General features: G+C 40.5%; 1 protein-coding gene across 1 annotated transcript in view; it reads right to left on the bottom strand.

Annotated features, from left to right (window-relative positions):
* usp46 (ubiquitin specific peptidase 46) overlaps positions 1-24,378 on the bottom strand; it is a 69,185-nt gene that overhangs the window by 37,610 nt on the left and 7,197 nt on the right. Inside the window, exon 2 of the mRNA XM_034180515.1 lies at positions 10,708-10,788. Within this exon, the coding sequence (XP_034036406.1) occupies positions 10,708-10,788 (81 nt within the window). The remainder of the gene's footprint in view (positions 1-10,707; positions 10,789-24,378) is intronic.

Here is a 24,378-nt window from a genome sequence, read left to right as displayed (position 1 = left end):
TTGGCAGCAATTACAACCTCAAGTCTTCCTGATGGTGTCATAAGCTTGGTGCACCTGTCTTTGGGCAGTTTTGCCCATTCCTCTTTGCAGCACCTCTCAAACTCCATCAGGTTGGATGGAGAGCATCTGTGCACAGACACTTTCAGTTCTCTCTGGGCTTTGGCTGGGTGCTTCAACACAGAGGCGCTTTTGCTGCGCCATCAGCTTCATGACGATGAATTTCGCCGCCACTTTTCATGGCAAAATCTTCTTTCACAGTGGAATGTGCCGAAAAAGTGCTGATATCCACCTCTTCCGCAATTTCTCGAATAATCACACAATGGTCCCACATCACAACGTTCACTTTGGAAATGATCCGTGTTGATGCCGCCCGGAGCGAGGCGCGCTCTCCACCGTTGTGCGGCCGTCTTTAAACCGGTTGTACCGCTCCTTAATCTGTGTGATGCCCAGAGGATCGTCACCGAAAGCCGTCTGAATAATCCAAATGGTTTCCACCTGGCTGTCGCCCAGTTTGTGGCAAAATTTGATGCAGTCGCGCTACTCCAGTCGTTCTGCCATTTCCTTGCAAAGAAAAGATGACGAGAGACTCCACCCATCCTCACACAAAGGCTGCTTACAAGCAAATGACGCAACCGACAGGCGTGAAAAAAAAAATCACTCATGCGCACGAAGGTTCAAGGTTGGCTCATGCAAGCACACGTGATTCAAATCCATCAGGTTTTTGAATAAAATAAAAGGTCGGATACTTTTCTAACAGACCTCGTATATATGGACAGGTGTGTGTCTTTCCAAATCATGTCCAATCAACTAAATTTACTCCAGGTAGACTCAATTTAAGCTGTAGAAATATCTCAAGGATGATCAGTGGAAACAGGATGCTCCTGAGCTCAATTTTAGTCTTAATGGCAAAGGCCATGAATACTCACGTACATATGATTTTATTTATTTATTTTTATTAATTTGCAAAAATCGAGAAAAAAAAAAAAACAAGAAGCTTTTTTCACATTGTCATTATGGGGTATTGTGTGTAGAATTTTGAAGAAAAATTGAATTTCATCCATTTTGGAATAAGACTGTAAAGTAAAAAAAAAAAAAAAAAAAAAAAGTAGCACTGGGAATACTTTCTTGTATCAGATATATACAGTGCATCTAGAGCTTTCTTATGGGGCGTAAGCAGAGCTTTGAACCAGAATTTTTCCCAACCGATTCATTCTGAACAGAAACTGTATTGTAATGATTCTGGTTTTGAGTTCCACCCCAAAATGGATATTCGAGCCAGTTACAACAAAAAATTGTTCCCGAGATTTGTGTCTCAAGACAATCCTGTCTCGGAGGTCTACAGACAATTCCTTTGACTTCATGCTTGGTTTTTGCTCTGACAACTGTGGGACCTTACATGTAGACAGGTGTGTGCCTTTCCAAATCATGTCCAAACAACTCAATTTACCCCAGGTGGACTCCAATTAAGCTGTAGAAACACATCAAGGATGACCAGTGGCAACAGGATGCATCTGGCATCAATTCTGAGCTACATGGCAAAGGCTGTGAATACTTACGTACATGATTCCTTTCGCTAGTTTTTAAAATATATTTGCAAAAACCTAAAAAACAAAAAAGTTATTATGGGGTACTGTGTGCAGAATTTTGAGGGGAAAAATGAATTTCATCCATTTTGGAATAAGGCTGTAACATAAAATGTGGAAAAAGTGAAGCCCTATAAATACTTTCCAGATGCACTGTAAAGGCTACAGTCAGTGTAGGGCAGTGGTGTCCACAGCATTGCAGAAAGGGCTGAGAGGGTGCAGGCTTTCCTTGCAGCCATTGGCTCCAGCAAGTGATTTCAAATCATCCCACCTGCTCAAAGTGATGTTAATCAGTGAAACCACCTGCTGAAATCAGTGGCTGCAACGGAAACCAGCACCCTCTTGGCCCTTTCTTCAATACTTTGGACACCACTGGTGTTGAGTCTGTTCATGCGCAGGCATACATTCTCCCAGAGCCTAAGTGAGAAAACACATTTATGTACGTTTTGCTGCAACTCAATGGTGTCACTACTATGTGTAGAGTCACACTGCAGCATTGGAAATGGCAGCACAATATTATAGAGTAATGCATTTGTAACAATCCACCCTACACGTATCTCTGTTTTGGAGAGCCTTGTGCACTACTAATGTAATCCTGTCTGTGCTGAGAATGAAATAATCTCATAATACTTTGGTAAGTAAGTCCCTTCAGCTGCTCCCTTGTTTGCACTCGGGGTCGCCACAGCAAATCCAAGGTGGATCTGCATGTTGAATTGGCACAGGTTTTACGCCGGATGCCCTTCCTGACGCAACTCCACATTACATGGAGAAATGTGGCAGGGGTGGGATTTGAACCCGGAGCCTTCTGAACTGAAACCAAGCACATTAACCACTTGGCCACCACCCCTGCTCTCATAATACTTTGGTACTGTTTATAATAAAATAAACATTCTCTGTCGACTGGGGACTACAGGATCTCTGTCTCCCTCATTTGATTTTATTTTTTTTTAATTCTCATAATGGTGCCAAAAAACAAAAATGAAAGAACCCCCTGGGTGAGATAAATTGCACTAATAAGCATCTCAGTATGTGTGCTGCGCCAGATCAAAGTTCACTACTACCCAAAACACATGATAAGGGCTGACAGCAATGTAAATACTGAAGATTTTGATTACTGGAAAGTCAATATTGTGAAAGAATTTTGCATAAAAAAAAAGGGCTACAAAATAGGTGCGAAGTGGAAGAAAGAACCTGTGGCCCTATCATATGCACTCACGCTACAAAATACCGCTGTAGTAAGAACTAAAGAAGACGAACAGGAGCCTGGTAATAAGGTTTTTACTGCCGTTTGAAGTTGATGGTTGTCATTTGACAATTCCCGATCCGTTACAACTGTCAGATGTTTGGGAAAATTAGACATCGGCAAGAAGCAAATAGCCCTCCTGATGTATTGTACATATGAACGAATTTAGCATACGGAAAGACGAGCAAAACTTGGATGGCCATGCAACAAAAGAATATACAGACTGAGACCTGTTCCATTCTAGGTTATCACCTCCGCCAACAAAGTTGGGCGGAAGTTATGTTTACACCCATTTGTTTGTGAACAGCCTGGAGCCCACAATTTTTCATATATCATTATGAAATTTTTACTGATCTCGTTAGGCAAGAAGTGATTCCATTTTCAAGGTCACAGGTCAAAATTCCTATCTTTAATATTGAATGAATTTTCAGAAATTCATAACTGTCAAAAAAAGATCAAGTTTGATCCAGATATGATCCATATTACAGATTTTTTGGCCATTTAAATTTAACATTGAAAACCCCATTAATGTATGTATTACATTTTATCTGAATCAATCATGCCCCAATCACTCTTATACTTGAAAATGAGGTGCAGACTGGCACTCACTAATCGCTTAAAGTTTGATTCGGACTGTAGATTTTGTGGACATTTTAATTTAATATTGAAAAGCCCATTTGGTGTACATTTTGCATTATATCTCAATCAAAAGTGCCTCAATCACTAATTTTTCTGTTATGGATTCATCTACACCACAAAAACTGGATGGAGGTTCGGTCCCACTGAATAATGAAGGCTGAAGAAGGAGCCACGCATGGGGTGATTATTCGAAGAATGACCCACGTTGTCATCTAACACGTATCCACTACTAAGGTGCCTCTCTGTACCCCTGCACGTGCAACGTAGAAGCCACGACCGACAGGTCATTACAGCCTCGAATGGCTCGTATCAGCCACTCTAAGCCATGCTAAGCCACGTATGAGCCACCAACACACCTTTGGTCCTACCCCCCGCCCCTCCCACACAGTTGTCTCTTATTTAAAGTGTGAGTTTACAATTCCCAGCATCATTCAAGATGTCGCATGAGAGGAACGTCAGGATTGCTTTTCAGAACTTCACCCACAGTATGGCTGCTGCTGGTGTTTTGCTGCAGATGGAGATCAATGTGCAAGAACAGCAAAGGAAGAGGAAAAGGCAGTGGAGGTGCTGGGTCAGACAGTGGATCCTGCATAGGCCACAATATGGACAGTATGATGTGCTTGTGAAGGAATTGCAACAAACAGATGCAAAAGGCTATGAAGGTTTTCTCAGAGTGGAACCTGCACTGTTTCAGGAGTTTCAGGCCCCCTCCGCCGCTGTGGGCCATCTTTAATCCGGTTGTAATGCTCCTTAATTTGTGTGACGCCCAGAGTATCCTGACCGAAAGCCGTCTGAATCTTCCGAATGGTTTCCACCTGGCTGTCTCTCACAGTTTCTGGAAATTTTGATTCAGCGCTGCTCTAATCGCTCAGCCATTTCCCTGACAATGAAAATCCGACGAGGGGGGTGGACCACTGCTCACTCAAAGCCTGCCCACAGGCGAATGACGCAACCGACAGGTGTGAAAAAACTCACGCATGCGCACGACGGTTCAAGCTTGGCTGATGCAAGCGTACATGATTCAAATCAATATAGTTTTTTTTTTTTTTTAAATAAAAAATGTCGGATAGTTTTCTAACAGACCTCGTATCTATATTGATTGAACACATGCATGATGTGATGACTAATGCTACTCTGAGGCTTGCCGTCGGAGGCTCTGAGCTTCCAAATACCAGGGGCCACTACCTTGGACCAGGAGGACCAACAAAGTTAGTGCTACTGGTCCTGACCAGTAGGCTAAAAAAATACAACCCCTGGCAAAAATTATGGACTCACCGGCCTCAGAGGATGTTCATTCAGTGGTTTAATTTTGTAGAAAAAAAAGCAGATCACAGACATGACACAAAAATAGTCATTTCAAATGGCAACTTTCTGGCTTTAAGAAACACTATAAGAAATCAGGAAAAAAAAATTGTGGCAGTCAGTAACGGTTACTTTTTTAGACCAAGCAGAGGGAAAAAAAAAAAATATGGAATACTCAATTCTGAGGAACAAATTATGGAATCATGAAAAAGAAAAGAACGCTCCAACACATCACTAGTATTTTGTTGCACCACCTCAGGCTTTTATAACAGCTTGCAGTCTCTGAGGCATGGACTTAATGAGTGACAAACAGTACTCTTCATCAATCTGGCTCCAACTTTCTCTGATTGCTGTTGCCAGATCAGCTTTGCAGGTTGGAGCCTTGTCATGGACCATTTTCTTCAACTTCCACCAAAGATTTTCAATTGGATTAAGATCCGGACTATTTGCAGGCCATGACATTGACCCTATGTGTCTTTTTGCAAGGAATGTTTTCACAGTTTTTGCTCTATGGCAAGATGCATTATCATCTTGAGAAATGATTTCATCATCCCCAAACATCCTTCCAATTGATGGGATAAGTGTCCAAAATATCAACGTAAACTTGTGCATTTATTGATGATGTAATGACGGCCATCTCCCCAGTGCCTTTACCTGACATGCAGCCCCATATCATCAATGACTGTGGAAATTTACATGTTCTCTTCAGGCAGTCATCTTTATAAATCTCATTGGAACGGCACCAAACAAAAGTTCCAGCATCATCACCTTGCCCAATGCAGATTCGAGATTCATCACTGAATATGACTTTCATCCAGTCATCCACAGTCCACGATTGCTTTTCCTTAGCCTATTGTAACCTTGTTTTTTTCTGTTTAGGTGTTAATAATGGCTTTTGTTTAGCTTTTCTGTATGTAAATCCCTTTTCCTTTAGGCGGTTTCTTACAGTTTGGTCACAGACGTTGACTCCAGTTTCCTCCCATTCGTTCCTCATTTGTTTTGTTGTGCATTTTTGATTTTTGAGACATATTGCTTTAAGTTTTCTGTCTTGACGCTTTGATGTCTTCCTTGATCTACCAGTATGTTTGCCTTTAACAACCTTCCCATGTTGTTTGTATTTGGTCCAGAGTTTAGACACAACTGACTGAACAACCAACATCTTTTGCAACATTGCGTGATGATTTACCCTCTTTTAAGAGTTTGATAATCCTCTCCTTTGTTTCAATTGACAACTCTCATGTTGGAGCCATGATTCATGTCAGTCCACTTGGTGCAACAGCTCTCCAAGGTGTGATCACTCCTTTTTAGATACAGACTAACGAGCAGATCTGATTTGATGCAGGTGTTGTGGGCCTTTCACACTGAATCCATCAGATGCGTCAACTGTGTCAAAAATCGGTCTAAAAAGCATTATTTTCAATGAGACGCGTTGCGTTTTAGATGCGTCAGATGCGTCGAGTCAAAAGCAGAGCTAAACCAACGCATCTGACGGGAGCGCGCATTGCCGCTTGTCAGCAGGCTGACGGAGTCAAAGTTCAATCCAATCCAACTTCCGACCTGCTGAGCTGTGACGTACCTTTGCGATGTCCAATAGGAAGGACGCGTCAGGCCAAAACACGGAAGACGGGTGGCAGAAACCACTGATCTCTACAAAATGGACGGTGCAGAAACCACTGATCTGTGCAAAACATACGTGTCACAGGACTGCTCATTTGTGGAGCAGTTTTCTGAAGAAAAATCCTTCGAAATGTTTTGTTGTTGTTACCTCTGAATTTCTGATTACTGTTAAAAAAGTTTAGAGCACTTGTAATTAAAATAGCTAAATAAATCAATAAATAGTTCTTTAGAAACCTTTCATCTGTAAATTAAAACCACCTGTTATTTCAGATTAATTTCTTGTTTAACGTAAGGAACCTCGCACATTTATTTTTAGACAAAATAACATGGAAATTTGTACATTTTTTAAGTCTGGTAGATTATTTATATCTCATTTCAACCAGAAAACAGACACTAAATAAATATAAATGTTTATTATAAATTCAACAGGAAATAATTTAACAATGACTGCAGTGTGACTGACTTTGAATGACTTTGATTTTGTGGACATTTTTAATGATCCGTTCATTTATTGTTAAAATATAAAATGGAACAGTTTTTTTTTAAATAAAATAGCTGCTGTTTAAAGAGCCTTTTATTTAGAAGCAGGTGATGTTCTGCTGGATTCTCAGGACCAGATGGTCTCTTCTGCAGCTTTTAACTCTGGTGGTTTTGCTGAAAAGCAGAAATGTTTTCTTTCGACTGGACTTCATGGTGTTCAGCTCATCAATGGAAGTTTGGTTGTCTGCACAGCAAATGTTCCTGATTGGGACAAATAAAAATATTTCTTTAAATATAAAGAAACACTAAACTTTTTATATATAAAAAAGGGGGAAAAAAAACGATGGAAAAACGCCCGAAAAAATAAGTTATTTAAAGTTGAGCTTTTGTGGTGTCTGAAAAAAGCTGTAGCTTTATTTGGTAAAAATAAAAAAGACTTAACCATTTAGAAATTAAAGTGTTCACGCAGATCAACTGTGCTAAAAGGTTAAGCTAACGTTAGCCAATCATTAAACCTTCAGAGTTCAGTAAATGTCACTTTTTTTTTTTTTACATTATTCTCACCTCGATAAAGCTGCAGAACTAAACTCCGTTGGGCAAACTGGGACTTCGCATATATCCAAAAAGTGGGAGATTTCGGACTGAGTGGGTTTGCTCCATCACCCCGGCTGCCTGCCTCGCTCTGCCCAGTGATGAGGCCTGAAGGCCAGCTTCTCTGTGCGAGTCGGCCCGCTGTCGCGGTTCGATCGATATCCCACCAAATCGTCAGTCCTCCCTCGGTCAGCGTCACTCCGAAAAGTAGCTGGAAAAAAGCTTCGCCCAGCAGGGTGATGGGAGAATCGTTCTACTGCTGTTTTTTAAAGCTTTTTTTGTGGTTCAGGTGACCCAAATTCAAGATGGCAATCGCTGAACTTTTTCAGATTGTGGAAACAGCCAGAATGTGACATGGCAATCTCTGCCCCCGACTTTTTTTTTTTTTTCCCCCCGAAAACGACGCATCTGATGTCATGCATGGATTCCGACACGTTGACGGATTGGCCTGACGCATTCAGTGTGAAAGTCCCATTAGTTTTGAGGATGAAAATTTACAGGGTGATTCCATAATTTATTCCTCAGAATTGAGTGAGTCCATATTTTTTTTCTCTCTGCTTGGTCTAAAAAAGTAACTGTTACTGACTGCCACAATTTTTTTTCCTGATTTCTTATAGTGTTTTTTAAAGCCAGATAGTTGCCATTTGAAATGACTTTAGTTTTGTGTCATGTCTGTGATCTGCTTTTTTTCTACAAAATTAAACAACTGAATGAACATCCTCCGAGGCCGGTGATTCCATAATTTTTGCCAGGGGTTGTATTTCTCTAACCCTGCCAATATTTACTGGCCTAAAAGAAATGCTAAAAGATTGGAAAGCTTTTTAAGCATAATCCAGTAGTATGATTAAAAAAAGGTTTTTACATGTAATGGGGCCATAACTGTAAATGGAAGTAAACAGACAGTAAAACTGGTTGTTAGAAATATCTGAATAAATTACTTCTGGTTTGGTATAAGTCATCCAACAGAATTATGAACCATAGTACAACAATTTACAGTAATCATGTTACATATCATTAAACCCTAACCCTCGTATAGCCAGAATTCTTTGCTATGATGGTGTTATCACTGAAACGTCCATTTAAACCTTTTCATTAATGTTAAATACCCTTTGCTAAAATCTCAGTTTGGACATGATTATTCCAGTGTCTTTGTAAAGATTCAGCCAAGGTGTAGTGTGCAGTGCCAACTTCCAAAAATTCTTAAAAATGAACCATCATTACACCAAAACATTGATGGTAAATTGTTTTTTTTTAATGTTGACTCAGCCTGAAATGACAGAACATTATGATGCAATCACATAAGTCAAATGTTTACTGCAACTAAAATCTGTGCAACACAGCAAACTATATACACACAAGTTCCACGTCCCATCTGTCTATAGAGGGTCCAGTCCTGGGGGGGAGACAGGTCACACGCCCCGGTCATGTATTGCATGGACAAGTTGGCCCAGGACTCCAAGGAATGCCTGATTAAACACAGCTTCTGTCTTCTTTGCTTCACAAGTGTCATCAAGGATTAATCGGATTTGTTGATCATACTGGGCCCAGTTCAACTTCAGCCACAATCTCACTCAGGATGGTCAGATTCTCCTGTTGGAACAGGCTCCTTTTACTCTTGTCTAGACAATAATGAAGGTAGAAATGGGAAGTGATTAACAAAAGCAAGTTTTATATATATATATATATATTTTTTTTTTCTTCAGGAAATACATTTGAAGCTAAAGGCTACATGATGTGAGACATTTATTCTTAGCAGTAATAACACATTGCTGTGTGGTGCTGGACTTTGATGCAGATGTTGAAACTGGTGCTGAAGCACATGACGGGGAAGGGGAGTCATCTCTGTTGAAGAATCCCCTTCCACAAGTGAGGAGGATTTGGCCACCACCATCAAAGCACATAACTATTACAAGCACATGAAATAGTAACAAGAACAAAACAAATGGAAAAAAAAAAAAACACACACACACACACACACACATCACAGTAATGGCTGGCATGCTAACATTAGGTGTTTTGTTTTTTCTTGTCAGAAGTGAATATTTTCAAGCAGACCACAGAGTTAGCTAGCTCGCTAGTTAGCAATCAATGCTAACTAGTTAGCTCAATGTATCTGCATACATGAGACAATGATATTACTTTAGAGGTTAGACTCAAAATATCCTTGTTTGTATGCTTTCCACCAATGGAATAACTAGCGTTAAACAGTGCTTTCAAGCAGATAACGTATAAAGTCAGAAAAACACTTACCATTGACTCCTCCAACAAAGCCGTGGCCGAGTGGAGGTCATCCTGCCTCCGACTGCTCGCCGGTTGGTGTCCGTAAATGGTCCGTCTGGTCAAACCATTTCCAGTCCTTACGGTCCGGCCCAATCCGGCCGTTGTGGTCCTTCATGATCCTGTAATCACTTTTATGCGTTTTTTTTTTCAGCTTTTCTCTGCATTGCTGGAATGTCCGGTGGTACTCGTGAGTGGGCAAAAACTGGGAGATTAAAAAAAGTCGAGTCAGCGTTTTGGTCCTTTTGATCGAACCAGCCCCATTTGAATTTATTCATGACGAATTTTAAATAGTCTCCCTGCAGCAGAACAAGGTTTCATCCATTTCCTTTGTTGTTTCAACACGACGCAGAGTTCACTGTAAAATTTGTAAGCGTCTCATTTGCTGCTGTGTGGTTGAGCGGTGCTGCGTTACATTATCCTTCAGTCTCGGATCACGACACGAAAACGTGAGACTCAGCGACGTTTCCAAACAATTTTACAAACATCATGAAAGACAGACCACAGACTAAATCCAGTGCAAGCCAGGAAAACAAAAATAACCCTCCTTTTTTCGAGTTTACTGGCAGTTTGCAAACCAACAAAACACTTGCATTACCGCCAACAACTGTTTGGGTGTGGAGCATGAATGGATTCTGAGACGTATGTTATCAAAAATAACCTGGAAACGTTCACCATGCAAGAAAAATTCCAGGAATTTCTGGAGAACTTCCATCACTGTTAATTCAAAATTTTTCCTTCAACATGTTGAATCATAGCTAAAAGTCTGCATTACAAGCACATTTTGAGTTTTTTCATTTCAACGCTATTGTAATGGTGTACAGAGATAAAATTACAAAAACTGTTTGTCCAAACACTTATGTACTTATTGTTAATGTAACTAGTTCAACTTGGGAAAGTGGCTCTTGCTTTGAAAAACACCAATGTTTTAAGTCAGTACAATCTGCTAATGTGTGACGTAGTGGTGATGCTTACATTGACCAATCCAAAGTAGTGCTCATTGATTGGGAATTGCTCCGGGCCAATGTCTTTCTCCAGAGCAGAGGCATTGGTGCCCTGAAAAGAAAAAGTCAACATAACAGAGACCAAACATGAAACAGAAAGATCACAGCTGATTTGTTTGACATATTTATACATAGGTATAAACAAATAAATGTAAATTTCACTTCAGGCTCCATGACTGCTGGGATAGGCTCATGCCCCACAGTGACCCTTGATTGGAGTAAGCGATTGCAGAGAATGAATTAATGAAATTTAGGCAAATTATTGAGAGAAGCATCTTTATGGTATCAATATCACAGAAAGTTACAGCTCATTGCTTAATTGATATGGTTACTTAAAAACAGAAGACAAAAGTTCCTTCAGTGTCAAAGTAGAAAGGATATCGTGTAAACAGGTGCACCCATGTCAAATGTCAGGAGCATTTTTATGCTGATTTCTATGATGGGCCACTTATCTCTTGTCAGTTCACAGAGCTCAAAGCTTTTCCATATGAACCACAGCTTTGTTGGGTGAATACAGAGGAACGCTTTGACATTCAATGACTGTCATTTCTCTCTGTTACAGCAGACTCAATACTTCTTTGTCCGATCACCACTTACAGTCCATGAAGCTTCAGCACAAAGTTAGGAACAGGTTCATGTACAACAGAGCCAGGGCTCACAGAGTGACTTATGCAAACACAGGCTTTTATTCTGCTAAATTATGTCTCATAAGTGACTGTCTGCCTGTACAGACATTCTAATGGAAGGAAAATTACACGGTCATTATCCTCTAATGCCACATTTAAGCACCCTATAAAAGCAGAAGGTTGTGGAAACAGTTACTTGCTTGTTTGATATTCTCTACTAGGGATGGGTATTGATAAGATATCAATACTGATGCCATTATCGATTCTGCTTATCAATCCTATTCCTTATCGATTCCCTTATCAATACCTCTTGTGAATTTTCTGTGTACTAAAAGTAGGCTTTACAGGTTTTTTATGTCAACATTTTATTTAGTCTTAAAGTAAATAAATATAAAATTGGTCACTGTATCCTTGATCTCTGGACATAAATAGAAATAAAATCTGAAGTTTTTGTCAAAAGCATTTCCTTTCAGACATTATTGGCATGAATGTCTTTCCATACATCTGAGCTGAGCTCTTGCAGCTGGCTGTGCTGCACCTCAAAATGTAATTCATAAAGAACGCAGGACGTCTCATTTTGGGAGGGAAAAAAACATTTTAGTCGATTGTAGTTTGTATTACAGCGTTTGGAAAGAGGTGTCATTTTATTTAAAGCGGCAATGCATTTTGAAGTTATTAATTCCGACTGGACACGGCAGAGAGTGGCACAGCGTTTGGAGCTGTGCCAACGGAACGGAGGACGATTCTCGTTTCTTGACTGCAACAAGAGTCCCAGTTAGTAACTTTAATCCACACAAAAGTGACTTACAAATGACATTTTAATGACTTCGAGAGGGATTAAGAAGTGCACTTGCCGCTTCTGAAGAGCAGCGAATCAAAGAACCAATGAGCCAGCGGATCGAAGAATTGCTTCATTGGCTCACATTTCAAAAGTGGAGGTGCGCTGCAGAAGTGGTTGATTATGGCCCAGTCACACGGCACACAACAATTCCTGAACGAAGGGAAAAAGTAAAAAACGTCACAATTCGTTGAGAAGGACGAAAGAGCTTTATCACCAAACAGTCTGAAGCAAGAGCGCAAAAGGGAAGAAAGAGGAACTTAACAAAACCGAAGCTCATGATCTCGATGCTTTAACAAAATGCGCCTGGAGCCACAGCTGAAGCAGTGTGTGTCTGCATCTCTGAGTTCCAGGACTCGGCGCTGAGACAGAGCTCATAGCACCTGAGTCCTGGAGAAACTGCAAACAGAAGCTGTGGAGATCTGTGTGCACGTCGGTGGACCATCTGCTCTGGTTCCTCGTCCAGAACAAAAGAGGGATCATCTCCATCATCAGAACCCACACTGTCTGTCGACACGCTGCGTGCTCCGTCCAATTTAAAAAAATAAAGTGTGGTGTGGTCACTGCTGTATCACTGTATTATGTTCTAAGCCATATATATTGATTTATAACAGAAAACTGTCAAAAGGGAGAATAAATATAAATATAAGTGTAAAGATGATTGACTATATCACAGCAGTAAATTAATCAGTGCGTGTGAAATTAATCAGTGTGTGTGAATGCGCGCATTGACTCACGTGTGGTTATTTCCACCAGCTGATCACTGATCCACAGCGTGAATTCTTCCTTCCAGAACAGCTCTTTATATAATCATGTTGAATCCTCTACCTGTTGCCACATGTACAGAAGGCCTGGATTATCATTCCTACACTCATATTGTTATATTTAACACAAAATAATCAGCGCACGCAGCAGCTGCTCCTGCTGCTAATGCTGCATTTAAGGACCGTCAAAAATTATACAACTTTTTTGTTGTTTCAAATTCAACAGTTGCTGGTGGCAAAATAATTATATCTACACAAAAGATTAATTCTGGCCTATGTAAGTGCCTGAGCCCATTGAAGCTGATGCCCCACAGATAAAAAAAATCCATGTAAGCAGGCTGAGTTTGCCCTGTAATTTCCGACGGTACATGAAGCAGCAGCCTCAGCGCTCAGAAACCGACTTCTGCACTGTGTGAAAACATTCAGCTGCTCCAACGAAGTCAAATTAAACAATGACGTTACAAAAAATAAAACGATTATAAAACGTCAAGAATGACAGCAAAACGAAACAGACGAATTGAGGTTTTCGTTGCCTTTCGTTCAAATTTTTCAACAGTTTATAAATCCTGATGAAGTTCCAGCTGCAGGAACGAAGCTGCGCGAAGGTTAAACGATGCCAACGAAAGTCTAGGTTTCTTGTTTCCTCAGGGCTTCGTCACCCTTCGTTAAGTGCCGTGTGACTGGGCCATTACAGAGCCACTGCAGGGTCTGCAATTAACGTAATGATAATTTTCCAGACAAACACCGCTCTGAAGGACTGATAAGGGAATCGTTAAGCAAAAAGGCTATTGATATCGGTGGATTGAATCATTTCTTAACGATACCTGAAAAGAACCGGTTCTCGATAACCAGCCCTGTGCGCACCGACATGAATACCCAAAATTTCCTGTATATTCGTTCTGTAAATTGTGTCGGAAGCATAGCCCAAGCAGAGGGTCACCTCTTTGAGTCTGATCTGCTTCTTTCGCAAATCATCAGAGGGAGTTTCTTACCGCTGTTGCCTGTGTGCTTGCTCTAGGGGTTGGTAAGGTTAGACCTTACTTGTGTGAGGCACCCTGAGGCAACTTTGTTGTGATTTGGCGCTACATAAATGAATAATTTTTAAAAAAGTGAAGAGACACATTGCTGCATTTTTGTGTAAAGACAAAACTTAACGTGGGTTTTCTTTGGTGGGGAAGCTCAACACAATGGATGAACGCATGAACGCAACACAAGTGAGCCGTTCTTGTGTTTATACAGAGATAAACTGACTATTAATACTGCGATTTACATTTTATAAAGACGATGACCGTGTTTGTGATTTTTTTTTATTCATTTATTTTGTTTGTGAATGCAGCTCCATTAACGGTTTCTAAATATTGTAGTGTCACTAAGACTGAATTGTTGTGCTGCAATGCATTATGGGAGTTCTGGGTTTCTTTTTAAAATTATTATTATTGTAGTTCATGTTGGTTTAGCAGTGTTAGTGTTATAGATTTGTTGTGCTTTTGTAGTTGATATTTTCTGCCAGTCTGTTGCTGTGTGTGAAACGTAAATAACAATTCTATGCAGCAGCCGGCAGGGTGCATAAAGAAAAAAAGCTCGGGTTCATTCTTCCACAATGTATAATATGCAGATAACTGTCTTATTTTAAGAAAGATGATGACAGTGTGTTCGTTTTGGGTTTGTGATCGCCTTTGAATTTACTCAGAAGCCCCTGCGGTGCTTAAACTCGAAACTGGCTTATCAGTAGCATACATTTTACTGAGTCAATACTAAAAGTTAGCAGTTAGTTGTAACTTCTGCTAAGTTTTTTAGTGGTTTAGCTTCATAAAAGTTAACTTTTCAGTTTGTGGCTATCAAAGCTAACATTTTGGTTAGCTGTGCCCACCACTGCCCACTGATCAGAGTTCATTCAGGTCAGCAGTTCTGATCAGCACATGCTCGGAAACAGTTGGCGTAACTCATTTTCTGGAGCGTTGGCCTTTCCTGGCTGGCCCCCACTTCCTCCATGTGAACAGCTGCTGGACTTTCCACCCAGCTTGGTTGCACAGGGAAGAGAGGAAAGACACTGTCCTTAAAGTTAAGGCCCCCTTTACACAGGATGGCAGCAGTTGTGAGTAGGTTGTGCGGCTTAAAATGTGCCTGATACACAGAGGTGGCACCATAACACCTGTGTAACTGTGTCAGCAGCTCTTGTTCGTGTTTTTATCTCATTTGGAGTTTGTGGGCTACAGATGATGTCACATTTCCATAATCTACAGTTTTTTGTTAACATATATGCTGCGTTTGCCGTCATATTTCCTGACTGTGCATGTGCACTCACGGTCATCAGTTTGGATGATCTAATGTAGGTGTGCATACGTTTCATCATCATTTACAGGCAACGTCAGCTAAATCTGTAGAAAAATGACATCACTGGACAAATAACACCTTGCACTGGACTTTCTATGGCTGGAAAACAACTTTATTTTTCCACTGCTGCCAGATTAAAAAAAAAAAAAATTGCAGTGACTGAAAAAGTCACATGACTGTTCTCTTCAAAAAATTAACTTTTGTCTTCTTTTTTCCAATTTATTTTTATTAGGGTTTTTTAATAAACAGCATTTTTATAGTTATATACTTTGCATAAGTGTTGTATACAGGCAAGTCTATAAAAATAGTGCATATTATATATATATATATATATATATATATATATATATATATATATACTCAACAAAAATATAAATGCAACACTTTTGGTTTTGCTCCCATTTTGTACGAGATGAACTCAAAGATCTAAAACTTTTTCCACATACACAATATCACCATTTCCCTCAAATATTGTTCACAAACCAGTCTAAATCTGTGATAGTGAGCACTTCTCCTTTGCTGAGATAATCCATCCCACCTCACAGGTGTGCCATATCAAGATGCTGATTAGACACCATGATTAGTGCACAGGTGTGCCTTAGACTGCCCACAATAAAAGGCCACTCTGAAAGGTGCAGTTTTATCACACAGCACAACGCCACAGATGTCGCAAGATTTGAGGGAGCGTGCAATTGGCATGCTGACAGCAGGAATGTCAACCAGAGCTGTTGCTCGTGTATTGAATGTTCATTTCTCTACCATAAGCCGTCTCCAAAGGCATTTCAGAGAATTTGGCAGTACATCCAACCAGCCTCACAACCGCAGACCACGTGTAACCACACCAGCCCAGGACCTCCACATCCAGCATGTTCCCCTCCAAGATCGTCTGAGACCAGCCACTCAGACAGCTGCTGAAACAATCGGTTTGCATAACCAAAGAATTTCTGCACAAACTGTCAGAAACCGTCTCAGGGAAGCTCATCTGCATGCTCATCGTCCTCATCGGGGTCTCGACCTGACTCCAGTTCGTCGTCGTAACCGACTTGAGTGGGCAAATGCTCACATTCGCTGGCGTTTGGCACATTGGAGAGGTGTTCTCTTCATGGATGAATCCCAGTTCACACTGTCCAGGGCAGATGGCAGACAGCGTGTGTGGCATCGTGTGGGTGAGCGGTTTTCTGATGTCAGTGTTGTGGATTGAGTGGCCTATGGTGGCGGTGGGGTTATGGTATGGGCAGGCGTCTGTTATGGACGAAGAACACAGGTGCATTTTATTGATGGCATTTTGAATGCACAGAGATACCCTGACGAGATCCTGAGGCCCATTGTTGTGCCATACATCCAAGAACATCACCTCATGTTGCAGCAGGATAATGCACGGCCCCATGTTGCAAGGATCTGTACACAATTCTTGGAAGCTGAAAATGTCCCAGTTCTTGCATGGCCGGCATACTCACCGGACATGTCACCCATTGAGCATGTTTGGGATGCTCTGGACCGGCGTATATGACAGCGTGTACCAGTTCCTGCCAATATCCAGCAACTTCGCACAGCCATTGAAGAGGAGTGGACCAACATTCCACAGGCCACAATTGACAACCTGATCAACTCTATGCGAAGGAGATGTGTTGCACTGCATGAGGCAAATGGTGGTCACACCAGATACTGACTGGTATCCCCCCCAATAAAACAAAACTGCACCTTTCAGAGTGGCCTTTTATTGTGGACAGTCTAAGGCACACCTGTGCACTAATCATGGTGTCTAATCAGCATCTTGGTATGGCACACCTGTGAGGTGGGATGGATTATCTCAGCAAAGGAGAAGTGCTCACTATCACAGATTTAGACTGGTTTGTGAACAATATTTGAGGGAAATGGTGATATTGTGTATGTGGAAAAACTTTCAGATCTTTGAGTTCATCTCATACAAAATGGGAGCAAAACCAAAAGTGTTGCGTTTATATTTTTGTTGAGTGTATATATATATATATATATATATATATATATATATATATATATATATATATATATATATATATATATATTCACTTATGTATATGTAAAAGACAAAGTAACAACAAATAACCAAAAAACAACAAACAAAAAAAAAACCCTGCACAATGGTCATATAAAAGTGTAAGCAACATGAGTAGAACAAGAGGCGTGTCCAAATAAGTTTAAATTTTTCTCATAATTAATAAAGGATTGGCAGATGGAATACAACATATGTTCTGTCTCAAAGAATATTTGATTTTCTCTAACTGTCTGGGAGATAGCATAGACTGTCAATTTGTATAAGTTCTTGGGTGATCTTTGATTCCTTTTCCCTATGTTGCTTATTTTTCAGGCTGCTTAGAGAAATAATCTGGCCTCTCAGGGACGCTTTAAATGTTTCCCACAGGGTGGACCTCTTGATCATCATTTGTCTGGAGAAATACAGTGGGGTAAAAAAGTATTTATTCAGTACCTGATTGTGCAAGTTCTCCTACTTAGAAAGATGAGAGAAGTCTGTAATTTTTATCATAGGTACACTTCAACTGTGAGAGACAAAATGAAAAGAAAAAAAAAATCCAGGAAATCACATTGTAGGATTTTTAAAGAATTTATTTGTAAATTATGTTGGAAAATAAGTATTTGGTCACCCACAAACAAGCAAGATTTCTGGCTCTCACAGACCTTAACTTCTTCTTTAAGAAGCTCTTCTGTCCTCCACCTGTTACCTGTATTAATGGCATCTGTTGGAACTCGTTATCTGTATAAAAGACACCTATTCACAGCCTCAAATAGTCAGACTCCAAACTTAACCATGGCCAAGACCAAAGAGGTGTCGAAGGACACCAGGAAGAAAATTATAGACCTGCACCAGGCTGGGAAGAGTGAATCTACAATAGGAAAGCAGGTTGGTGTGAATAAATCAACTGTGGGAGCAATTTTAAGAAAATGGAAGACAGACAAAACCATTGATAATCTCCCTCGATCTGGGGCTCTACGTAAGATGTCATCCCGTGGGGTCAAAATGATCATGAGAAAGGTGAACAAAAATCCCAGAACTACACGGAGGGACCTGATGAATGACCTGCAGAGAGCTGGGACCAAAGTAACAAAGGCTACACACTACGCAGAGAGGGACTCAAATCCTGCAGTGCCAGGCGTGTCCCCCTGCTTAAGCCAGTACATGTCCAGGTCCATCTGAAGTTTGCCAGAGAGCATATGGATGATCCAGAAGACGACTGGCTGAATATCATGTGGTCAGATGAAATCAAAATAGAACTTTTTGGTAAAAACTCAAGTCATTGTGTTTGGAGGAAGAAGAATGCTGAGTTGCATCCCAAGAACACCATATCTGTGAAGCATGGGGGTGGAAACATCATGCTTTGGGGCTGTTTTTCTGCAAAGGGGACACAGGACGACTGATCCGTGTTAAGGGAAGAATGAACAGGGCCATGTATCGTGCGATTTTAAGCCAATACCTCTTTCCATCAGTGAGAGCATTGAAGATGCAACATGGCTGGGTCTTCCAACATGACAGTGATCCCAAACATCGCTTGGGCAATGAAGGAGTGGCTCTGTAAAAAGCATTTAAAAAGGTCGTGGAGTGGCCGAGCCAGTCTCCAGATGTCAACCCCATACTGAGTTGAACTTTTGTTGTTGACCAAATACTTATTTTCCACCATAATTTACAAATACATTCTTTAAAAATCACAAATCATTTTATCTCTCATAGTTGAAGAGTACCTATGATGAAAATTACATACCTCTCTCATCTTTGTAAGTAGGAGAACTTGCACAATCAGGGACTGACTAAATACTTTTACCCCACTGTATCCCAATTTGATTTTACAATTCATTTACTTCTGTACTATCTGATAGCAGTGTGCTGTTAAACTTCCATTTTTTTAGTTGGTGGGCTATGTCCCATCTCTAAATGGAGTGACATTGGACTATGGTTGGATAAAACAATTGCTTCATAATCACAGTGTCTGACATTTTGCTTCATAATTGCAGTGTCTGACATTTGTTAAAAATGAGTAATCTATCAGGAAGAAATCTATTCTAGAACATGAGTGATGAACTGGAGAGAAATATGAATATTTTCTTGTATTGAGAGACAACGCTCTAAATGGGTCAGAGCAGTTTATACAAATTTATAAATCTGTGAATGGCATTACCAGATTTGGATATGGTAAATGGTTTTGTGAGGATCTATCATTATATGGTCTAATACCTGATTAAAATCTCCGCCAATGATCAACTGATGAGTCCATATTAGGTATTGCAGTAATAAAAGTCTCATCATCAGTAATAGGAGCATATATACTCGCGAGAATAACTGGTTTATTGTACAGCTTGCCTGTACCAATGATATATTGTCCATGAGGGTCAGATACTAATTTTGATGTTATAAAAGGAATAGTCTTCCTAATAAAAATAGCTGCACCTCTACTTTTTACTGAGAAATTTGAGTGATACACTTGACCAATCCATTTGGTTCATAGCCTTTTATGGTCTTAAGCTCTCATGTGACCCAAAACCCAATATCCATTTCTAATTTCTTAAGATGAGTCAGTATATTTCCACATTTAAATCGCACTATTGAGACCTTTGCAATTCCATGAGATAATCTTAACCAAGTTTTGAAGCCCAGTTTTTGTGCTCCCTTAAACTAACTACTCTGCCAGAACTAGGACAGAGAAACAAGGTTGGGTAGGATTACTTTGAAAGGATACATGTGGATTACATGTATGTATGTATGTATGTATGTAAATACATTTGGATTACTTGTAATCTGATTACTTTTGGATTACATGTCAAAGTAATCCTACCCAACCCTGCAGAGAAAGTGCTTCCGTCGAAGCAAAAAGTGTCTAAACTCGGACAGGTGCTTGTGCACGAATGTTTGACTTACCACTAAAGCTCTTAAACTCCCTTTTTGTTTCCTTTCCAGACCATTTTAACTATATTTTGGTCCTTACGCATGTTTAATATGAAACAGATATCCCTTTTTTTGAATAAATAAATAAAATTAGAAAAAAAAATAATAATAATAAAAAAGATGAATTCACATATTTGGGGTACCTGATAAAAAAAGTTTGTTACTCCGTCCGCGTAAGGCATAACGATGACGAGTGTCTCTCTGTTGTTGTTAACTTTCAGTCCTCCTCTCGTCGGGATGATGGCATGTTGTCTCCAAGGTATTTTTCCACTGCCTTTGGGTTGGTGAACGTTGTTTTGGCGCCGCCCATCGTGATCACAAGCCGTGCAGGGAAAAGCATTTGGTACGGGATTACACAGCTGCGTAGTTTGGCTTTCACGTGATTGAAGGTTGCCTGCTGTCTTCCTACCTCTGGGCTCATATCAGGGAAGATATGGACTTGGGAAACCTCATAAAGCAGCTTGCCTTTGCTCCGGGATATGATTTTTTTTTTCTTTGTCCGAGTAGTAGTGAGGACGAGCAATTATGGGTCGGGTTCGTTTATCGTTGCACGGTTTCGGGGCAAGGCTTCTGTGTGCTCAGTCAACAACAATGGGGCTATTAAAGTTTTCTTCGCCCAGCAATTTAGAGAGGAACCTGGATGTAAAGTTGGTCGGTTTGTTGTTTTCGGCACGCTTTGGAATGTTTAATATCCTGATATTCTGCCGGCGACTTCTGTTTTTGATCCAATTGATCCACTTTTCCTGTAGTTTCTTGTGGTCAGTGGCAAGCGACTGGTATGAGCTCTCGAGAGCCGTGAGCCTGTCAGAAGTGTCGCTGAGAGATTGTTCCATGTTCTTCTGTGTATTTGTCGCTTCTGCTTGTGTTGAAAATAATTTCTCAACTTTCTCGGTTAGCTCGTCACGTATAGCTTTAATGTCCGCCTTGGTGGTCTCTCACAAAGACGAGCTATCTTCACGTATTTCTTTACAAAATCCCTCCATCTGGGTTTTAATGACAGACTGCATGGTATCCCTGTAGGCTTTAAACTCCGTTCTCAGTTCAGCATGTAAATTGCCCAGCGATAATGGGCTTTCCTCTGATAGCCACGTGGTGTTAGCTTTAACTTTAGCCGGCTCGACTTTTCCTCCGGTGGAGGTGTGTGACTCGACTTCCAGAGTTGTCTGGGTATACTGCCTGTTTTTCCTGGAAGTCATTTTCGCTTCAGTAGTGTTATGGCTTACTTTGTTTGAAGATATCTGGTTTGGAAATTTTAGTTTTTATCAGTTTTACGAGGAGCTGGTTATTCACACTGCTTACTCCATGCGACCGGAAGCAGAAGTCTCCCTCTTTGTCTTCTTTTGACCGGAGCTCCACACAGAGCTATGAGAGTCAAACTCTGGACTATACAATTCATGGAGGGGAAAAACTGTAGGTCCACAATGAACTTTATGTACCTACTTACAGTGAGGCAATCCACTGTCAATTTTGCAAGTTTTCCCACCTACAAAGAATGGTGAGGTCCATAATTTTTATCGTAGGCACACTTCAACTGTGAGAGACAGAATCTTCATTTATTGTTTAGCTCATTTTTTTTTTAGTTAGTTAGTGCTACAGATTGTCATCATAAGAGTAATTGGGGGCGCAGATTACTTGTCTGACATGATGCGTGCTTTCAGTGACAGCCTAGCTGCATGTCTGCTTGTGCTGAATTGACACCGGAGCAGAAGCCCAGAATGAACCATTAGCTGCAGGAAAGATTTGAACACGCACAAAAGTTTCTGATGAACTTGGTGGACATCACCTTGCAACTAATTTTGCACTTTATAAAACGATATTGCTGTTTTTTTCCGGCTGTAACTACATTCCTCATGGTGGAGGGTTGTGTACCCGTGGACATTCATCAATGAATAAGAGTTGTCTATGGTGATGCATGTGTGGATGTGTAAATAGGAAGTGGGCAAGGAGATGCAATTGTGAAAAGATGCAATTCTACAGCATAACAATGCTCGGCCACGCACACAAGTCAACAAACAGGATGCACTGCAGTGGCTCAGATCTTACCACACCCACAGTACAGTCCAGAGCTCATGCTCTTCAACTTTTTCCCCTTTTTCTCCAAACTGAAAGAACACCTGCAAGGACACCATTATACTGATGCAGACACCCGATTTCTTCACTGACTGGGTTGCAAAAACTTGCATGGAGTTGGTGTCAGTGTATAGAAAGGGAAGGTGACTATATGGGAAAGTAATGACATTGCATGATGGAGAACATTCCAAGCTTGAAGCAGATATGAGATTCTTGTGAGTGAGTATCTTACTTGTTACTGAAATAATTAAGTAGGAGCCAGAACTTTTCATCCAACCCTCATATTTACAAAGATTTTCAGACGTTTTCCCCTGCAACATACAAGCCGTGGCTGTTGGGATGTCTTGTTGACATCTTTACACTTCGTGGTGAATCATACTACCACTGCAGGGAGTTTTAATCTGTGGACAATTTAAAGTTTACACTTCCGCTAACCTCCATGTCTTTGGATATGGGAAAAAGTCGGAGTACCTGGAGAGAAGCCATGCTAACATGGGGAGAACAAGCAAACTCCACACAGAAAGGCCCCAGATGGGAAGCAATGCCACAACCTTGTTGTGAAGCAACAGTGCTAACCACTAAGCCACCATGCTGCATAACATGATTTAGCACTTTATAAATAGACTGAATATTTGCATCGGTGACTGATGATTCCTGGTGATTTTCGCTTAAAGTTTTGTCAGATGTAGATAAGGTTGTGGGGGTGTGATATGCGTGTCCAGCAAGATATTGCAGCTGATGAGGCGTTAATACTTTTGAGCCAGCGGCACAAGCTCAAATGCAACACTGCTGCAAAGTGTAGTGGGGCAGATATGTGAAAAAGATGTTCACTTCTGGCAGAAATTTTGGGTTGGCTGCCATCTTGAATTCCAAAATGGCTGCTATGTTGAAAACATTGATAGTCACTATCTTGGGACACAGGATACTGAATTTTGGTATTTTGGAATTCATAATACAGTTATTAATATATAATAATCAATACATTAGTTATGAATTCATAATACAGTTAATTTAATTCTACTCTACATTTCACCTGCCACCAAATACCATCACCACAAGTCTTGAAAAATAAAGAATAAGTTAAGAAAGTATTGAAAAGAAGATTGCCAGGCCTATTGTTATCCAAAGCTTTTATTGCCTTCAAAAATATTGTATTATCAACAACCTGTAAGACTAACAAGCTTTTCACATAGGAACAGCCACCTGAAAACTGAGAAAAATGACTGACTGATATGCCTTATCCTGTCTTATATATCTGCCTAATTTACCCATAAATATATTAAATGATCTGCTATACATCAAAATACTGCTGCATATTATTTGGATTTGTTCAAAACCAACAGGTTAAAACCTGTTTCACATTGTTAGCACACTGACCCAGGACTTCTGCTTCAGTTCATTTGAACTGGTCTCCCAGGAGAGCCTGTATTTTGCCTGGTTAGTGGACCAACACTAACCACTGAGCGATCCTGACTCCTACTGACAAACTGCCCTACTGACATTCAAAAGGTGATGGGGTGTCAAAGACTGGAGTTTCCAATCTCATAAACCAATAACATCGGTGGCCATCTTTAATTCTCATTTTACTTCTGGATCCCTTGGGAAAAGTGCTTGGATCTGGCAAAATCTGAAATCAGCACACTTCAAAAGATTCTGTATGCAAATTGACATACTTTCTGCTGGATGTGAACATCTCGGGCAATTTTTGTTACATATCTGCCCTATTAGTAGTAATGCTGTTGTGACAGTATCATGACAACATGGAGGTCAGGTAACTTAAATGTCAAATGGCTGCACTTCAGCTTATAGACCTTGACATTTCCTGAAAGAGAAAAGCTAAATCACAACCCTCACATCAGAGATGGTGATTATTGTATGTTATATAACGGCTGAGTGGATCCTTGTCATTTGATTGGTGGTGTGTATGTCACATAGCATGGATTATTTGTACTATTTGCCATTGTGTTTCATTTACCGTGCAATAGTGCATTTTAGTGTGCAATTTTGGTTCTATGTGAAATGTGACATTGCACGACCCGACCACCACGTGCACTCACACTACCGGGGGCGGCGTTTA

The sequence above is a fragment of the Thalassophryne amazonica genome, chromosome 10 (genome assembly GCF_902500255.1).
Source record: "Thalassophryne amazonica chromosome 10, fThaAma1.1, whole genome shotgun sequence".
Classification (NCBI taxonomy): Eukaryota; Metazoa; Chordata; class Actinopteri; order Batrachoidiformes; family Batrachoididae; genus Thalassophryne; species Thalassophryne amazonica.
The sequence above is the reverse complement of the archived record's forward strand: the minus strand, read 5'-3'. Positions and strand labels throughout refer to the sequence as shown.